Raw genomic sequence first — 18,567 nt, 5'->3', positions numbered from 1 at the left:
ATTTGTTTCTCTTTACTCCCAAGATCCATTTGTTCCTAGTCCCTTTTAAACAACCAGTTGGTTTGCGTCTGATAAGTTAAAATTTTTCACAACTTAGATAATAAATATGCATGTTTATATATATACTCATTTAGCACTCAGGTGGATTAGTTTTCCTTATTAATTCCATTTTACCAATCATAATCAACTGATGCACTGTACATACAGATAGTAATTCTGGGAGTAAACTGTACTTCATTTTTTGGGTAGTTTTGTAGTTTGGATAAATAAAAATATTTTAAATACTTGACTTATACTCGTTGTATGCAATTTTCAGTCACACTCTATTCAGGGCTCATTACCAAACTAATCTTCAGTCTGTATGAATCTTCAAAAACTTTGTTCATATTTCAAATTGAGATAATCACTGTATAAAAATATTTGATTACTCAGGAACTTTTTCATCCAGGTTTGGAAAACAAGGGAATCAAGATTGACGCCTCAACAGATCCAATTGCATGAATTTGATCAGCTCCAAAAATATTTTTGTCTGAGACCATTGCAATGACCCTTCAAACCATAAGAGTGACCAGCGTCTAATTACCCCCCCCCCCCTCCCCTTCTCCCCCCCCCCCCAATCAAATATTAAGGTCACGACAATTAAGGAGGGGATCACCAACTAGAGAAGTTCTTGATTGTTAAGTAAAAAGTCTCCTTGTCAATACCTTAGGAAATGCATAGAGAGCAGTAAAGACAATATGCATACCGATGCTAACATTAAAGGGATAACAAAGATCTGTCAGCAATTTAGTTTGGACGTCACGAACTCATGAAGTCTCATTTGTGCCCCTTACACCTCCCCCTCTAATACTTTTACCCCACCCCTCCCTTGTCAAACTACAAATTACTCCTTTAGGACTGACCTCAACACTTTACAGTGAACAGATTGAAGTTTTATTCTATTGTTTGGTGAACATTCTGCACAAGATTAGTTATATTTATAGGACAGCAAAAACACCAGTAGCCACAACAACAACAACAAATAATTATTCCATTTGTTGTTGGTTCTTTTTCCAAAGCCTGGCCATCTGGAGCAGTTTAAAGTTAGGAATATTGGCTTCATCGTCAGGAAAGATGTAATCATAGTATTCTTCCCATCCAGCGTCTGACTGCAAGGAAAAATATTTTAATAGTGTTTCAAATCTCCATAGAAAAACATAAAATCTAACAAAGAGAAAAGAAAATTGCAGTGAGGCTAAAATATTATACACGCGTCTACGAATTATTTCTGATAACAGCCACATTTGGAACAAATTCGTAAGAAAACTGAAAACAGAATCGATATGTCACGCGACATTTTGGCATAAGCAACGGATTGCGTGACGACAGACAATAAAAGTTACTTGAAGAAGTTTGAAGAGATTTCTTACTCCGTCGTCCGTTTGTACTTTTCTCCTCTTCTTTACTCGGCGAGGCATCTTTTTCTTGATTTTTTCTTGTGAGCTTTCGTCTCCATATTCGTCCTAAAGGATCAAATTAATAAAATTAAATAAGATTCGACCTTTCAAAAAAGTTTCCTTATTCATACAACCAATTTTAATAATACCTCGAACTCTTTCCAGGCTTCCAGTACCATCACTCGTTCTTCTTTCTCCTCTGCGTTACTGAGAGATTTGTTGGCGCGTTCGTAAACAGTTCTGAAAAATAATATTGATAGTACAAACAAAATAGAGAACGATGAGGATTCAATTTCACAGATTTTTTTATAGCATTTGAAGCAGTAGAAACTATTTCAACTTAAATATTCCACCATGAATCCTCTCCTACAGGACAAATAAATCTTCCATTGGGTTGTCCGCTCTGGGGCTCTCCGCAAAGGTTCATCAGGCGTTGCGTGACTGTTGGCTTTCCTCTTAAGAACTACCATGGTCACGGTCTTGATCAAGATCGGTCATTGCGTGACCGTAGGCTTTCCACTTATGAACTACTATGGTCACGATCTCGATGGAGAATGTAGGATAGCCTTTTTACATACCTTGCTTGTATGATGCTTTCATCGGTTGCTGTAGAGGCCTCGAACTGTGCAAAACTAATCTAAACCTATAAAGAGAACATTTCAGGAGAATCACAGAGGGAAACTAGAGCCTTACACAGGGAAAGCGAATACAGGGAAACATGGCTGCAAATTTGCTTTGACGTGTTCGCGGTTAATTAATATCATTATGTAATTAACGACACAGTACACTTTTGCGAGGCACTAAAAACAATCATACTCGAATAGAAGGACATAATGGAAATATCTGCTCTTGTAAAAGAGATTCAACAAAATAGCAGAGATAGAATTTAGGGAAAATAATTAAAAAATACAACCTTGACGTGTTACGTTCGTTTTAGTAGCCTCTCATACAGATCTCGTGTTTTGTCGTACTCTTCCAAGTTTATCTCAAAATCTATGTAAGCTTTCCATAAAACCTGAGAACAAAAAAAAACTACAGTTATTCGCTTGCTGCTAGATGTTTTAATATAACAAATTGAACAATTCAAAGAGGGGGAAACGAGGGGAAATTTCGTGAAAGCTGAGTAAAAAAAGAGGACTTTTCTTAGTCCACAGACTCCTCTATTGTAAGAGGATCTATAAACCAATCAGAATCCTTCTTTTGAGCAGATATTTTGATAACTTTGGCGGATACTAAAAAGGGGTCACTTTATGCGTTTACAGGAAATGATCAAATATGAAAAAAGGGCGTCCGCGCGACCGACTTTCAATATTTTCAAGTCGGATTTTCCGTTCCTTACTGATCACGTTAGACCTTCTGGAACACAAAATAAAAATAAAAAATGCTATAGAATACTCTGCTCGGGAAATAATTGACATCAAAGTCTTAAAAGCGACAAAATAACCTTTCGAGTCAACAACACTAGGATTCACTGAGGCGGTGCGAATTGGGGCCATAGAATGAAAACCAAACTTTCGGACTTCGAGCGATGCCTAACGACATTATGAAGATTCTAAGACCTAGTAAATATTATTTTTGATTAAAGAGATGTCCAAAAAGTACTTTTTTAAGAGAAGACGTTGTGTCAAAACATAGAACTTTCAGAATTTTCAACATAAGGCTGCGCAATTTTCTGACCGTGCACAGGTGGCCTAAGCTCCAGCTGTGAGATGATCACCTTGCGAAATAATAGTCATGGCAAACTATAAGAGTTTGTATGAGAATATTTACGACCGCTCTAGGGAACAATAAATGTAAGATAAATGCCTCACCTTACTTCCAAAGTACATCGCTTGTTATCTGACCGCTTACCATGTTGAAAAGCACCCATTTTAGCGAGTTATCCATTTCTGGTAGTAAGCGGTTAGATAACAAGCGATGTACTGTGGATGTAAGGTAAGGTATTTTTATTGAGAATTTGACTTATTTTTTTTTCCTTTAAGTGGTCGTAAATATTCCCATACAAACTCTTGTAATTTCGCCATGACACTTATTTCGCAAGATGATTACCTCGCCATCTGTGGCCGTGAAGTCAAGTAAACTACGATCTAAGCATGATGAATTCTATTTCGTGTGTTTCGTACACGCAAGAAATTCGCACGTTTTACGCTTCTAAAAGAAAATCAAGAACTGTTTTGGATAAAGCTTTCATACTGAAAAGTTCCTTTGCCAGTTTCGTCTTCTTTCTCAGTTATAAATTTCATGTAACCCGCCTAGCCGTGGTCGAAAAATAAAACGCGTTTACATGCAATCTTACGACCCCGGGTGCTGGGGTGAGGTTTCTTGAGGTTGTTGTTGCGCTTGCAATTAAGGAGTTTGAGAAGAGGCGTTCCAAGCTCACATCTCGAATAAGAAGAAAGATTAATTCTCGGACAATATGTATTTATTTATGAAAGGGTCACGCGTTGTGTTACGCGGTGTCAGGTTACGCGTGTGTCCGTTGCGGTTTCGGGTGATTTCTGCCATGAGACGGCTAGGAAATGTACAAAGTCTTAAAACACGCATGTTTCGCCTTTGAGCTTTTTGCCATGAACACGGCCCCAGCTAGGCGGGTTACCCCAACTTGAGACGTTTACATGGCAAATTGTCACAGGGTTACTCTACCTGGCAGACCGGGCAACCCGCCTAGGCGGGTCACCCCACCTATCATGTAAACGTGATCAGGATAAAATAAGAAATTACATTGACAGGCGAGTTACTCCACCTAGGCGGGTTACCTCACCTACCTGGGGTTCCCCACCTCCATGTAAACAGGCCCTAACTTATTTTCAACGTAAGAAGCGATAGATGCATATCAAGTTTTACTCTAAAAATCAAGATAAAAGATAACCATCGGTTCTTTCAAGTATTGTCTACCCCTATGTAAAGCCACCAGCATCGATTACAGTTTAAGACTAAGACGGACAATCCAACCGCAAAATACAGATCTGTTGCCTTGTTGTGAATCGATTGTGTTAAATGATCGTCCGGGTGAGGGTAGACCCAAAACGACCTTTGTTCGTGAACGTGACAGACCGTTTCGGCGTTAGCCTATCCAATAAGTCTTTACGCGCCTCGTTTGGCTTGACCATGCACGTAGCGGCGTGTTTTTGTTGTTGTTTTTTTCTTTTCTTTTTTTTTTTTTTTAGCTAGGTGGAGAAGAACGATGTGCGTGGCTGAACTGCTGGGAAGTAACATTCCCGCATCTATGGCGGAATGTAGTTAACGACGTTACACTGCTTCATTCAGTCAAATTGCAATCAATATATCAATGCCGCAAACAGTAGTAAGGCTCAATCAGCATCAACTGATCATGCTCTTTGCCCTCGTGATTAAAAAAAAATACCCTCTGTCTCAGCCAATCAGCATTCAGTAATTTAACCCGCATGTGGTAACATTTATAAGGAGCGTGCCACGGTTTTTCGGTTGACCGACTTAGTCTATTCATCATAAGCGAGGAATTAACACTGACATAACGTTACAAAAAGGGTCAACTACGTCCTTGAATCTGATTGGTCACAAAAACTCAGCTGTCATGTACTCTGTTTTCTCGGAATCAAAAATTAAATCTTAGATTTCACAATTCGTCGTTTCATTAGTTTGTACTTCAAGGCGATCACAATGGAACCTCTCGTGGAAAACCTCAAAAAACAAGTCACATGTTCAATTTGTCTCGATACTTACACAGACCCCAAAATATTATCGTGCTTCCACACTTTTTGTTGCAAGTGTTTGGAGGAACATGCAAGAAACACCCACAGACAAGGCAAATTCAGATGCCCTGAGTGTCAGGCGGAAATCGATTTACCTGAAGGCAATCGCTTCGACCGTTTGTCCACCAGCTTCATCCATAATAGTTTGTTAGGTCTCCTTGAAACGGAAGATCGCGAGGACTTGCTGAGGCCGCCATTTTGCTCGCAACACAAGAACGAAAGACTACGATATTTCTGCTCTTCCGACGAAGCATGTATTTGTTCTGTTTGCTTAGTTGAAGATCACCGAGGCCATGAGTTCGACGTTATTGAAAAAGCAGTGGAGGAGCACAAGAAATACATCATGTTGAACGTCGACACCATCAAGGAAAAGGCAAACTTGTCTCGAGAAGAGATAGGAAAATTTGAGAAAACCTCTGAGGATGTGGAAATGTTCATCGCAATCGCTGAACAAGAAGTGTCTGAGGCAGCTCAACACGTGATCACGAAGACGCGACAAAAAGAGCAACAGTTGTTAGAGTCCTTAGAAATGACACGTAGAAAGAGAATAGAGCTAATTAACTCGGCTAAAGAAGAACTGGAATCTCTGGAAAATCAAATGAACCAAGCGGCTGAGTTTGCAGAAAATCGCGTTCAGAGAAGCTCACCCTTGAATATTATACAGACCAAGACAGCTTTGAAGCAGAAATTCCAAGAGCTTCGTGGAGTTGAGATTTCAAGGCATCATCCGACAACATTTGTCAAATTTACCGCGGCATCTCAACACGACTTGAAACTGGGTTTTATTCAACACGACGAGAATGCGGCAAACGCAGCTAAATCAACCCTAGACGGACTGGATCAAACTTTCCAAGCTGGTGTAGAAGCAGAGTTTACGTTGTGTCTAAAAACAGCAGAAGGAGAGATTTGTAACCAGGCCGATCTAAGAGAGCAAGTCGAATGGCTGATTAAACCCACCAAAGATGTCGCAAACGTGACTGTTCAAGAAAGAGAGGACTGCAATCTTAGGCTGAAGTTTACGCCTAAGACGCCCGGCACCTACTGCCTTAAGGTGAAGATTAATGGCGAAAAGCTTTCCACCTCTCCGTTCACTTTGAAAGTGAAAGAACGTGAACTTGTCGTAGTCGGCGAATTGGACTTGAAGTTCAACCAAGGGCAGGGGTTCAAGGGACCCAATGGAATCGCCGTAAACAGGCAAGGCGACATAGCTGTTGTAGATTATTACGGAGACTGTGTTTTTGTATTCAATAAAGAAGGGAACTGTTTACACCAATTTGGAAAAGAAGGAACACATCCTGGACAATTCAAAAATCCAAATGGGGTGTCATTTTTAAACAACAACGAAATTCTTATTGCTGATCAATCAAATAATAGAATACAACATATAAATATCCAGACAGGATCTGTTGTAGAGACCTTTGGAAAAAAAGGTGAGAGAAAAGGACACTTCAAGACTCCACTTAGTATTTGCCTTGATGATACAGAACGAGTTGTTGTCACTGAATTATCCAACAATAGAGTTCAAGTAATGTCAAAAGAGGGCAAAGCTCTATTCACAATAGGAGACAGTGGTCCAGAGAAACTCAGCACACCATACAGCTGCATTCCTTACAAAAACATTTTCCTGGTAACTGAAAGAGACAATCACGTCATAAAAGCATTTGATGCGTCTAAGACTTTCCTGTACAAGTTTGGCGAAAAAGGGAATCAAGACGGACAGTTCAACTCACCCCGTGGCATGTGCTTAGGCGGCTCTGATAACCTTCTTGTCTGTGACTATTTCAATGACAGAGTTCAGCAATTTTCTTTGGACGGTCGCTTTACAGGCAAAACTACCGTTCCTTTACAAAGTCCATTTCAAATTGAAACAGTACCAGATGGGCGTATACTGGTCACAAGCCTTAAAGCTCAGAAAATATATATACTGAAGTGAATGTGTTACTTATCATCCAAATGCTGTATGCCAGCGGAAACTAGAGTCGAATCATCCATTTTCCAAGGTAAATTTCTTAACAAGTGGCGGAAACACTTCACGGTGTAAGTGCATCGTTAGCCCTCAAATACAGAGGAAAGGGGGTAAGCACAGAATTCGAATTGACTAATACACCATGAGCAGTCAGACATATAGGAAAATTGTCCTCAGAAAAGGAAACTTCAACGAGTCTAAAATAGATTTAACTTTTGTTCGTGAGGTCTGCCTTTCACTTCATCTGGTCAAATAAGAAGAGCAAACATTTCAGGAAGACACAGCCATTATCAGGGAAAAGAACTACCCCATGGTCTAATGCAATCTGGAGAAAACTCGACTGAAGAGAGCAAAAATAAGAAAAGAAAAAGACATATAATCAATAGGAACCTCACGCTTCTGTGCTTTGTAGCAGGAAGGGCATGACCAAGTGGCTTCACCCTCTGACTTCAAAGATCCAATTAGTAATTCTCCCTCTCCGACTGCCATACATTTCTCAATAAATTCGACATGAGAATTTAGTGTGATATCAGAATCCCCTCGGCTGATAAGTTTGTCTTTTCTCACAACCTGTCTACAAGATAACATGGGAATCGTGAGTAGAATTTACATGTTAATCACCTCTTGGAGTTTTAGGGCAAAGACAAGAGAATTTGGTGTCGTCTCAGAATAATACCCTCAGCTAATAAGCTTGTCTTTTCTCATAACCTGTCTTCAAGATACCATATTGGAATCGTAAGGAGAATTCGCACGTTAATCACCTCTTAGAGTCTTAGGATGAAGGCACTAGAATTGAGATCTATCGTTCCCAGTTCCTAATCATCCACTCTAGCTCTCCATGAGATTTGTATCACAGAAGTCTTAAAAACAACTTCTTCCCTGTGCTTTCTAAACAGCCAACTAGTTTGTCCTAGTGACTAAATAGAACGAACTTTCTAACTTCCGCTTCGCGTAGTGGTTTCCTACGCTTATCTCGTGTTCTCCCAACCTCCCGCGTGTTTACATCAGGCTATGTAAACACGGAAACTATTATACATTTCTTCAAGATTAAATATGACAATAGGCAGAAAATTGATGAAAAAAACATGGATTAGAGGCAAAGAAGCTTAAAAACATTTTTAAGAACTACGAAGGGCGATAATTTCGTTGATTGATGAATATTTCAAGCAAGTTTTGCGCTTTTCAACATTGCACATCTAAATCTCTCCCCGACCTGAAGTTTTCGTTTCAGTTTCAGTAAAAGGCCATGAATTCTTTCCTATTTTAATAACAATAAACATGTGAAAAGTAGCGATTTAAATCTCACATACTTTATCATGTAAGTTTATTGCAGTTATTGATTCTCGCAGAATTCATTATTCTAACATTAACCTTGACAATGGCGCCATGAAGACTCCGAAACGTCGGTTCATCTCGATATTTTTACGTGTTTATATATAACTAAATCTTTATTAAGAACAATGAAATTCAAACAACGGGTTTTCTTAATATGAAGCTTTCAGACAAATATTCATTTACTTCTAAACGCAGTAGATAAACAGTTTAACTTTACAAAGAGGTCAACTAAGCCAAGGAAAGTGACAGGACAAAAAAAGATCAGCTGACACGGACTTTGTTTTGTTTTCTAGGAATCTGAAACAATGGCCGTTTGTTCCAATATTTTTTAATTACTGTCTGTTTTTATGTAAAGCCACTGGCAAAATTGTTTTTTCACGAACGGGACATCGGTGACAGTTTAGACTAAGACAGGCACTCCAACCGCAAAGGACAGATCTGTTGTCTCGTTGTAAATCGATTGTGTTGTTTGATTTGCATGATCGCCCGGGGTCGATCGCATTCGCACGGGAGTGTGGGTAGTGATTTCTTTTGTTTTTCTCTCGTACAGGGTTACTCAAACGCGCTCGCTTCGCGTTTACTCGCCTTACCAATGCTATCGAAAAAAGGTAAGGCAGCTAGGGAAAGATTAGAATCCCGCTTGAATAGATAACTTGATGAGGTGACTTGCCAAAGAGAACCTTTCAAAGGACGAAGTCAAAACGGATTGCTACAAAGGAACTTGAATAATTTCGGCTGAATTCCTGAAGTTGAACAATGCGAGATTGTTTCTTCTCCAAAGGAATTAGCAACAAACATCACACACTGCTTCTGTTTTTCTCTTCTTTTTTTTTTTTTTTCAAATAATAATAAATAATAATATTATAATATTGTGGCTTTCTATTTCGCTAATTTTCTAACTTGAAGGTAAAGTTTTTCCCTCGTCATTTTAACCTTTTTTCCGAGCGGTTATGTGAAATTAACAAGGCGTGCAAGAGTGAGCCAGAGGCAAGGAAAGTTCCGATGCCCCGAGTGTCAGGCAGTGATCGATTTACCAGAAGGAAATCGCTTCGATTGTTTGCCCATCAGTTTTTTCCACAATAGTTTGTTGAGTCTCCTTGCCGTTCGACAAAGTGGTGATACAAGTAGCATTACTTGTTCCCAATGCAGGAAAACTAATCCTCAGATGTACTATTGTTTTGATTGCGGACGATTCATGTGCCTGGATTGTTTCAATTCGCATCAAATGCTGAGTGCAACGTTTGAGGGACACAAATTCACGCCAGTCAAAGACTTTAAAGGAGAGGATTACGAAGCACTACTGAAGCGACAGCCATTTTATTCACAACAGTTCCACGAGAAAGAAATCACGCGATTCTTTTGCTCGCAGTGTCAAGTTTGCTCGCAGTGTCAATTTGCATTGTCACGGATCATCAAAACCACAACGCCTTTTGCTTGACAAAGCAGCACACGACGAAAAGGAAAACATCATGTCTGGTGCTAAGATCATCAAGGAAAAAGAAACTCAACTTTGTCAAGTCATCAAGGAGTTCGAAGAAACGATTTCTGAGCTTGAAAGAAATTTCACAGCAGCCAAGCGAGAAGTCTCGCGAACAGCCGAACAAATGATCGTAGACATTCGACACCGCGAGCGAGAAGCGATTGTATCCCTGGAAACAACACGCGTGTCGAGACTTGAGAACGCGGCTAAACAGGAAGTGGAATCCCTGGTAAAACAAGTGAGCCAAGCAGCTGAGTTTGCGGAGAATCTGGTGCAAAGAGGCGCAAGTTCAGACATCATACAGAACAAAGAAGCTTTGAGGCAGAAATTTCAAGAGCTTGGCGAAGTTGAAGTTCCTAAACATCACCAGACTACATTTGCCAAATTTACCCTGGCATCCATACAACACTTGAAACTGGGATTTATTCGACTCTACAAAAATCCGGCAAACATAGCTAAATCAACTGTAGAAGGACTGGATCAAACTTTCCAAGCTAGTGTAGATGCAGAGTTTACGTTATGTCCAAAAACAGCACAAGGAGAGATTGTTAGCCAAGCCGATCTTGAACATCAAGTTGAATTGCTGATAAAACCCACCAAAGATGTTCAACGGACCCTGTGGCATGTGTTTAGACAGCTCAAATAACCTTCTTGTTTGTGACTATTTCAATAACCGAGTTCAGCAATTTTCTTTGGACGGTCGCTTTACAGGCAAAACTACCGTTCCTTTACAAGGTCCACTAGGAATTGTAACAGCGCCAGATGGGAGTATACGAGTCTCTTGCAAAGTAGCGAAGAAAATATACATTCTGAGGTAATTCTACGAATCCTTCAAATGCTAAATGCTGCATGCCAGCGAAAACTTTAGTCGACAAATTTATTTCGAAGCAAAATTTCTACACAAGTGGCAGAAACGCTTTTAAAAAGGTGTAAATTGTTAAACGATAAAAATAGAAATAATATCTAATCTGAAAAATTGTAAGGGTTTCCTATATTGGTGTTGGAAAAACAAATGGAAATAACATATTTGTAGAAGCCATTCAGTAAACATTATAGTAAGCTAGTTGATCATTTCTTATTCCTTTTGGCGGTCTTACCTTACAGATAGAGTTTGGTTACCTTTTTCTTATTGTGATCGTGAAATTGACATGGAAACAGATGCTTTTGCGTAAACTGCGGTTTGCGGCTAGATACCGGTATATTTTCATTATGTTGCTAAAAAAATAATTAATTACTAAGAAAATGACTCTACCCTATAAAAATTGATCCCGCATAAGAATTTCCTGGAAATAACCCTCCTTTATAGTTTTATCCATTTAATACTCTCGTTTTTAGGCTAAATCCATGTCGAATTCCCGATCAGGAAAATAGTCTTCAGTTTTTAATTTAACACGTTCGACACCTCTTTTTCTTAGAGGTGACTTAAGGTCTAAACATGTAGTACTTTTCATCTTCCGCACTGAATTTGTAATCGGATAACTTATACGACTTGCACGTAGCTCTTTCAGGGACGGTACCTTGGGGTAAGCACAAGATTGACTTCTGCCCCATAGCAGTCCGATATATAGGGAAATTATCTTCATAAAAGGAAACTTGAACGAGTCTAAGATAGATTTATCTTTTCTTCGTGAGGTCTACTTTTCCCTTCATCTTGTCGAATAGGAAGAGCAGATATTTAAGGAGGACACAGCCATTATCAGGGCAAAGAACAACAATATGATCTTAATGCTATCAAGAGGAAACTTGACTGAAGAGAGCAAAGAAAAAGGAAAACAAAAAGACCTAATCAATAGGAATCTCACATTTCTCTGCCTTGTACAAGAGGTTTCACGTAGTTAGCTTAGAATGTCTCGATTAGGTATATTCTTTTAATTGAATAATGTGCAGTTTACCTATCCATGTCTTTTTCACCAATCATCTTCAAAGTGAATTTAAAGGGATTTTCTTGCTTCAGTTTTATTTGACTGGAAGTTGCAGAAAGGGCGCGCATGGCAGGTGGCTTCACCCATTTGACCTCACAGATCCAATTAGTAATTCTCCCTACCGACTACCATACATTTCTCTATAAATGCGACTAGTGAATTAAGTGTGATATCAGAATGATACCCTCAACTGATAAGCTTGTCTTTTCTCATAACCTGTCTACAAGGTAAAATATCGGAATTCAGAAGGAGAATTTACATGTTAAGCCGTAAAGACGAGGTAACTTGGTGTTGTATCAGAATAATACCCTCAGCTCATAAGTTTGTCTTTTCTTTCTACAAGATAACATATTTGAATCGTAAGGAGAATTTACATGTTAATCACCTCTTAGAGTTTTAGGGTGAAGGCACTGGAATTGATGTCTAAAGTTCCCAGGCCCTAACCATTCACTCTGGCGCTCCACGAGATTTGTTTCTCAGAAGTCTTAAAAACATGTTCTTACCTGTGCTTTGTAAACAACCAACTGGTTTACCTTAGTGACGAAGTAAGATGAACCTCTCTATCAATTTTGATGATATTTATGTTTGTACAACATACCCAATTACCTATCAGATTAATTAGCTGCCCTTTTTGTTACATTTACCAATGATAATCAATTGATACACTGTACACAGTCGCAGTAATTCCAGGTTCTTGACTTGTGCTGATTGCATACAATTTTAAGTTATACTCTATTAACTCTTCAAATCCTAACATCAGTGTGCAATTTCTCTATACTGTCCTCTATACGTTTCCAAGGAGAATTTGTGTAACAATCTAGAGTTTCTTTTATTGGTGATAATTTCCTTTATTCTCTTGACCGACCGAATAGTTCGTGAACGCGGCAGACAGTTTCGGCGTTAGCCTGTCTAATTAGTCTTTGCGTTCCTCGTTTGGCCTGATCATGCACATAGCGCCGTGTTTTTTTTGTTTTGTTTTTTTTTTGCGTAGTGGAGAAGAACGCTGTGTGTGACAAAACTGCTGAGAGGTTATAGCCCCGCATATGTGGCGGAATATTTCGTTTCGTTTCGGCGTTAGCCTGCGTGGAAGTAATTATTCCAGGAGAGTGTTGAGTTGTTCTCCGGTCAAAATTTGCATGTACTGTTTTGCAGGTTTTGAAACATTGTAAAAACAATCGACTCTTAAACTAGTCTTTAGACTCTAAACATTATGTTACTTCCGCTAATTTTTCTGAAACGTCAGTTACTTCCGATGAACTGAGTTTTTTTCAAGAGTCCCCTTACCAGGAAAATCAGAAAACTAAAACTATTCCAACTCCTGGGTTCAATGAAACTACGAAATGAAATATTCCGCCACGTGTGTCACACTGTAACCTCCCAGCATTTTTGTCACGCACAGCGGTCTTCTCCACCACGCAAATAAACACACCACTACGTGCATGGTCAGGCCAAAAGAGGCACGCAAAGACTAATTAAACCGCTCACTTTCAGTTTGTTATAAACGCTTCCTTCTCCTATTTCATTTTCCATTGCATATTTTTCTTTTAATCTCTGTCGTTAATTCCTTTGCATATGTAATCGCAAGTACCTTCGCTGCGCGATCCGGGCAATTTGGGAAAAACTTTAAAAAATACAAGGTGAAATTAATCCTTAATTGCCCGAGGGCACTTGCGAACACCTGTTTGTCACATAAAGAGCTCTATTTTTCGAGGGGATTGCACTCGCGAGGGGTCAATACGTCCTTCAATGTGATTGGTCACAAAAACTTAGCTGTTATGGACTTGTTATGTCTTCGCGGAATCAAAAATTATTATTCACAATTGTCTGTCTGTACTCGTCGCTTGAATAATCTGTTCTTCAAGGCAACCGTGATGGAACCTCTCGTAGAAAACCTCAAGAAGCAAGTCACATGTTCAATTTGTCTCGATACTTACTCAGACCCGAAAATAATTTCGTGCTTCCACACTTTTTGTTGCAAGTGTTTGGAGGAACATGCAAGAAACACCCAAAACCAAGGCAAATTCAGATGCCCCGAGTGTCAAGCAGATATCGAATTACCAGAAGGAAATCGCTTCGACCGTTTGCCCACCAGCTTTCACCAAAATAGTTTGGTAGGTCTCCTTGAAACGGAAGATCGCGAGGCCTTGCTCAAGCCGCCATTTTGCTCGCAACACAAGAACGAAAGACTACGATATTTCTGCTTTTCCTGCGAAGCGTGTATTTGTCCTGTTTGCTTCGCCGAAGACCACCGAGGCCATGAGTTCGAAGTTATTGAAAAAGCACTACAGGAGGATAAGAAATACATCATGTTGAATGTCAACACCATTAAGGAAGAGGCAAAATTGTTTCGAGAAGAGATAAAAAAGCTTGAGAAAACCTCTGAAGATGTTGAAGTGACTATCGCAATCGCTAAACAAGAAGTGTCTGAGGCAGCTCAACACGTGATCACAAAGATGCGACAGCAAGAAAAACAGCTCTTAGACTCCTTAGAAATGACGCGTCGGAAGAGAATAGAGCGAATTCACTCGGCAAAGCAAGAACTGGAAACTCTGGTAAAACAAATGAACCAAGCGGCTGAGTTTGCGGAAAATCTGGTGCAGAGAGGCTCAGGCTTGAATATTATACAGACCAAGACAACTTTGAAGCAGAAATTTCAAGAGCTTCATGGAGTTGAGATTCCAAGGCATCATCTGACAACATTTGTCAAATTTACCGCGGCATCGCAACAAGACTTGAAACTGGGTTTTATTCAACTCACCGAGAAACCGGCAAAAGCCGCTAAATCAACTATAGAAGGATTGGATCGAACTTTCCAGGCTGGTGTAGAAGCAGAGTTCACACTATGTCCAAAAACAGCAGACGGAGAGATTAGTAACCAGGCTGATCTTAACGATCAAGTTGAATTCCTGATAAAACCCACCCAAGATGTCACAAACGTGACTGTTCAAGGAAGAGAAGACGGCAATCTAAAACTGAAGTTTACACCTATAGTTCCTGGCGCCTACAGCGTTGAGGTGAAGATTAATGGCGAAAAGCTTCCGACCTGTCCGTTCGCTTTACCAGTGAAAGAACGTCAACTTGTCATAGCCGGTGAATTGGACTTGAAGTTCAACCAAGGGCAGAAGCTTAGGGGACCCACCGGAATCGCCGTAAATAGGCAAGGAGACATAGTTGTTGTAGATAATCTTAGACACTGTGTTTTTGTATTCAATAAACAAGGGAACTGTTTAAAACAAATTGGAAAAGAGGGAACAGATCCTGGACAATTCAAATGTCCCACCGGAGTGTTACTTTTAAACGACCACGAAGTTCTTGTTGCAGATGCGTTAAATAATAGAATACAACACATAAATATCCAGACAGGAACTGTTTTGAAAACCTTTGGAAAAAAAGGTGAGAGAAAAGGATACTTTATGGCTCCATGTTCTGTGCACCTCGATCACGCAGAACGTTTTGTTGTCACTGAATTGCATAACAATAGAGTTCAAGTAATGTCAAAAGAGGGCGAAGCTCTATTCACAGTAGGAGACAGCGGTCCAGAGAAACTCAGTACACCATACAGCTGCATTCATTACAAAAACATTTTCCTGGTAACTGATAGAGACAAACACATCATAAAAGCATTCGATGCGTCAAACACTTTCCTGTACAAGTTTGGCAAAAAAGGGAATCAAGACGGACAGTTCAACATACCCTGTGGCATGTGTTTAGACAGCTCCAATAACCTTCTCGTTTGTGACTCAAGCAATAACAGAGTTCAGCAGTTTTCTTTGGACGGTCGCTTTACGGGCAAAACTATTGTTCCTTTACTAGGTCCACGTCGAATTGCAACAGCGCCAGATGGGCGTATACTAGTCTCCTGCAAAGTAGCGAAGAAAATATACATTCTGAGGTAAATGTGTTACTATTCTAAAAATCATTCAAATGCTAAATGTTGTATACCAGCGGAAACCAAAGTTGAACAAATTTTTAAGGCAAAATTTCTTCGCAAGTGGCAGAAACGCTCATCGGTGTAAATGCAGTTAGCCTCTCGGTTTCTGTAGTTGAGGGCCTCAACTGCAGAAACCAAGAGAAGGGTAAGCACAAAATTGACTACTGCCCCATAGCAGTCTGATATATAGGAAAATTATCTTCAGAAAAAGAAACTTCAACGAGTCTAGGATAGATTTAGCTATTCTTCGTGAGGTCTGCCTTTCACTTCATCTGGTCGAATAAGAGGAGCAGATGTTTCAGGAGGACACAGCCCTTATCAGGGCAAAGATCCAATTAGTAATTCTCTCCACTGACTTCCATACATTTCTCTATAAATTCGACAAGAGAATTTAGTAGTACATCAGAATAACACCCAGTAGCTGATGAGCTTGTATGTTCTCATAACCTGTTTGCAAGATAAAATTTTGCAATTGTAAGGAGAATTTACATGTCAACCACCTCTTGGAGTTAAAGGGTGAAGGCACTGGAATTGAGTTCTAGAGTTCCAGGGTCCTAACCATCCACTCTGTCTCCAAATGAAATTTGTTTCTCTTTACTCCCAAAATCAATTTGTTCCCAGTCCTTTGTAAACAATCAACTGGTTTGCCTCCGATAAGTTGAACTTTCCCACAACTTAGAAAATATTTATATGCATGTTTATATGACATACACTCACAGCACTCAGGTGGATTTGTTTTCCTTCTTAATTCCATTTTACCAATCATAATCAACTGATGCACTGTACATACAGGTAGTAATTCTAAGAATAAACTGTACTTTTCTTTTTTGGTAGTTTTGTAGTTTGGATGATTAACAAATAGAGAAGCCTTGTCTGTGCTCTGTTCTGTTGTATAGCACGCGGGAAGCGGCTAGAGCACGAAAAAAGTGTAAAGAGACTGACTGACTGCTCTGACGCTTTTAAGTGCTTTACAACTCAGTCAAAGCTTCTCTATTTGTTTTATAATAAAGAATCCGTTAAATTCCCCACGCACTTCTTTCAACTTTCAGAACAAACTTTATTTCTAAAGCGAACAGTGTCGTCAGCATGCTCTATACTCTCATAAAGCACTTTTCAATAAGCCAATCAGAATCCCTGTTAGAATAGTTCATAATAGTTCGGCAAATCGAATTTAACTGTTTCGCATGAAGCCTTTTAGTCTCTAATACAGAATCTGAAAGTGAAAAGTTCAGTGAAATCCGGCCGAATTGTGGCTCATAAAAACACGCAAATTTTTTCACATGACAAAACAAACCGTTCAAGCATGTATTTTATAAATGAACGACAGCCGAATTTACCGGAATATGAAGATTGCTTGGAATAACAGTGCCGTAAAACTCGGCTGCAGTGACTGATGTGACCTTCAGCTCAACGCCACGGAAAGGATATCAGAGCATGCTCCTAGTTGTTCTCTCGAAGGACGGCCGATGTTATTTCTGAAGCTTTTTTGACTGCGATGACCGGAGGTCGCCATGATGAGCAAGCTGCGTTGGACCTCAGCATGACGCCGACATGATTAGTATTAGTTTTAACAGTTACGCCAGTTTGGCTGTATTTGGCACAACGGATTGCGTGACGACAGACACACAAAGTTACTTGAAGAAGTTTGAAGAGATTTCTTACGTCGTCCGTTTGTACTTTTCTCCTCTTCTTTACTCGGCGAGGCATCTTTTTCTTGATTTTTTTCTTGTGAGCTTTCGTCTCCATATTCGTCCCAGAGGATCAAAATGATATAATTAAATCGGATTCGGACCTTTCAAAAAAAGTTTCCTTATTCATACATTTTAGAATAAAGAGTAGCGATATAAAAACATGACATTTCGGCGACGACATGTCACCATTATCAAATGCAAATTATAACAAGATAGTGAACGTTATATATACAATAGTAAGTGACAAATTACATTAGAATAAACGAGGCGGGAATAAACAAAAGAATGGAAACATATTTTAAATAAACAGTTTCGCTGGAATGGAGTCATTTTGAGTGTTCAGAGTTGGTCTCTTTTTCCTTATCAAAAGCATCTCGTAAATAAGGCACTGCTCGTGAAGATTGGTAGGTCTTTGATTGTGTTTATCCTGTAGGTGTTTACCGATGACGGAATACTTATGCTCCTCGATGCGCAGGTGGAGGTGACGGCTCGTGTAGCCTATATAATTCGAATCACACGAATTACATTGAAATTCATACACAACGCATTGTTGGTTTACAAGTTCATACAACCAATTTTAATGATACCTCGAACTCTTTCCACGCTTCCAGTACCATCACTCGTTCTTCTTTCTCCTCTGCGTTTCTGAGAGATTTGCTGGCGCGTTCGTAAACAGTCCTGAAAAATAATATTCATAGTACAAACAAAATAGTGAAAGGTGAGGATTCGATTTCACAGATTTTTTGATAGCATTTGAAGCAGTAGAAACTATTTCAACTTAAATATTCCACCATGAATCCTCTCCTACAGGACAAATAAATTCTTCCATTGAGTTATCCGCTCTGGGGCTCTCCGCAAAGGTTCATCGGGCGTTGCGTGACTGCGGAAAAACTGCGAGTGTCGTGAATAGGATTCGTTTCTAGGTTGTTGCGGTATTAAACGCTCAGTCATAAGTACTAGAAGATCACGACTGTAAATCAGCCTCACGTTTAAATCACAGAACAATATTAGAATTTAAAGTACCCTATCAACGTCACTTCCGTTCTACATAACTGATCCATATTTTTAGGTAACC

General features: G+C 39.5%; 4 protein-coding genes across 5 annotated transcripts; 3 read left to right on the top strand and 1 right to left on the bottom strand.

Annotated features, from left to right (window-relative positions):
* Window positions 1-966: 966 nt before the first annotated feature.
* On the bottom strand, window positions 967-18,169 carry LOC131776804 (crooked neck-like protein 1). 2 transcript variants are annotated; one of them, XM_066160718.1, is made up of 4 exons: window positions 2,015-2,107; window positions 1,586-1,676; window positions 1,410-1,502; window positions 967-1,148 (listed from the first exon to the last, which is right to left on the bottom strand). In XM_066160718.1, exons 2-4 carry the CDS (start codon window positions 1,613-1,615, stop codon window positions 1,026-1,028), a joined length of 246 nt encoding a protein of 81 aa, XP_066016815.1. In that variant the 5' UTR covers window positions 1,616-1,676; window positions 2,015-2,107; the 3' UTR covers window positions 967-1,025. The 2 variants fall into 2 exon arrangements, with proteins under 2 accessions (XP_066016815.1, XP_066016816.1); XM_066160719.1 differs by lacking the exons at window positions 1,586-1,676; window positions 2,015-2,107 and adding an exon at window positions 18,080-18,169.
* Window positions 5,074-7,815, top strand: LOC136277780 (tripartite motif-containing protein 3-like). The gene has a single exon (XM_066160477.1). The coding sequence runs from the start codon at window positions 5,076-5,078 to the stop codon at window positions 7,098-7,100; it is 2,025 nt and encodes a 674-aa protein (XP_066016574.1). The 5' UTR covers window positions 5,074-5,075; the 3' UTR covers window positions 7,101-7,815.
* On the top strand, window positions 8,865-10,618 carry LOC131776785 (uncharacterized). Its single transcript, XM_066160608.1, has one exon. The coding sequence runs from the start codon at window positions 9,938-9,940 to the stop codon at window positions 10,592-10,594; it is 657 nt and encodes a 218-aa protein (XP_066016705.1). The 5' UTR covers window positions 8,865-9,937; the 3' UTR covers window positions 10,595-10,618.
* LOC136277734 (tripartite motif-containing protein 3-like) lies at window positions 13,728-16,608 on the top strand. The gene has a single exon (XM_066160337.1). The coding sequence runs from the start codon at window positions 13,742-13,744 to the stop codon at window positions 15,764-15,766; it is 2,025 nt and encodes a 674-aa protein (XP_066016434.1). The 5' UTR covers window positions 13,728-13,741; the 3' UTR covers window positions 15,767-16,608.
* Window positions 18,170-18,567: the final 398 nt, after the last annotated feature.

This window comes from Pocillopora verrucosa, chromosome 13 (assembly GCF_036669915.1).
Source record: "Pocillopora verrucosa isolate sample1 chromosome 13, ASM3666991v2, whole genome shotgun sequence".
Taxonomy (NCBI): Eukaryota; Metazoa; Cnidaria; class Anthozoa; order Scleractinia; family Pocilloporidae; genus Pocillopora; species Pocillopora verrucosa.
The sequence above is the reverse complement of the archived record's forward strand: the minus strand, read 5'-3'. Positions and strand labels throughout refer to the sequence as shown.

Bases quoted from the DNA above. Each gene is read 5' to 3' on its own strand.
- LOC136277780 (XM_066160477.1), top strand. From the start codon at position 5,076: ATGGAACCTCTCGTGGAAAACCTCAAAAAACAAGTCACATGTTCAATT.
- LOC136277734 (XM_066160337.1), top strand. From the start codon at position 13,742: ATGGAACCTCTCGTAGAAAACCTCAAGAAGCAAGTCACATGTTCAATT.
- LOC131776804 (XM_066160719.1), bottom strand. From the start codon at position 18,109: ATGGTACTGGAAGCGTGGAAAGAGTTCGAG. The intron at 1,503-18,079 runs GTATCATTAAAA...TTGATCCTTTAG, and splicing joins AAGCGTGGAAAGAGTTCGAG to GACGAATATGGAGACGAAAG. The intron at 1,149-1,409 runs GTAAGAAATCTC...TTTTCCTTGCAG, and splicing joins AAGTACAAACGGACGACGGA to TCAGACGCTGGATGGGAAGA.
- LOC131776785 (XM_066160608.1), top strand. From the start codon at position 9,938: ATGTCTGGTGCTAAGATCATCAAGGAAAAAGAAACTCAACTTTGTCAA.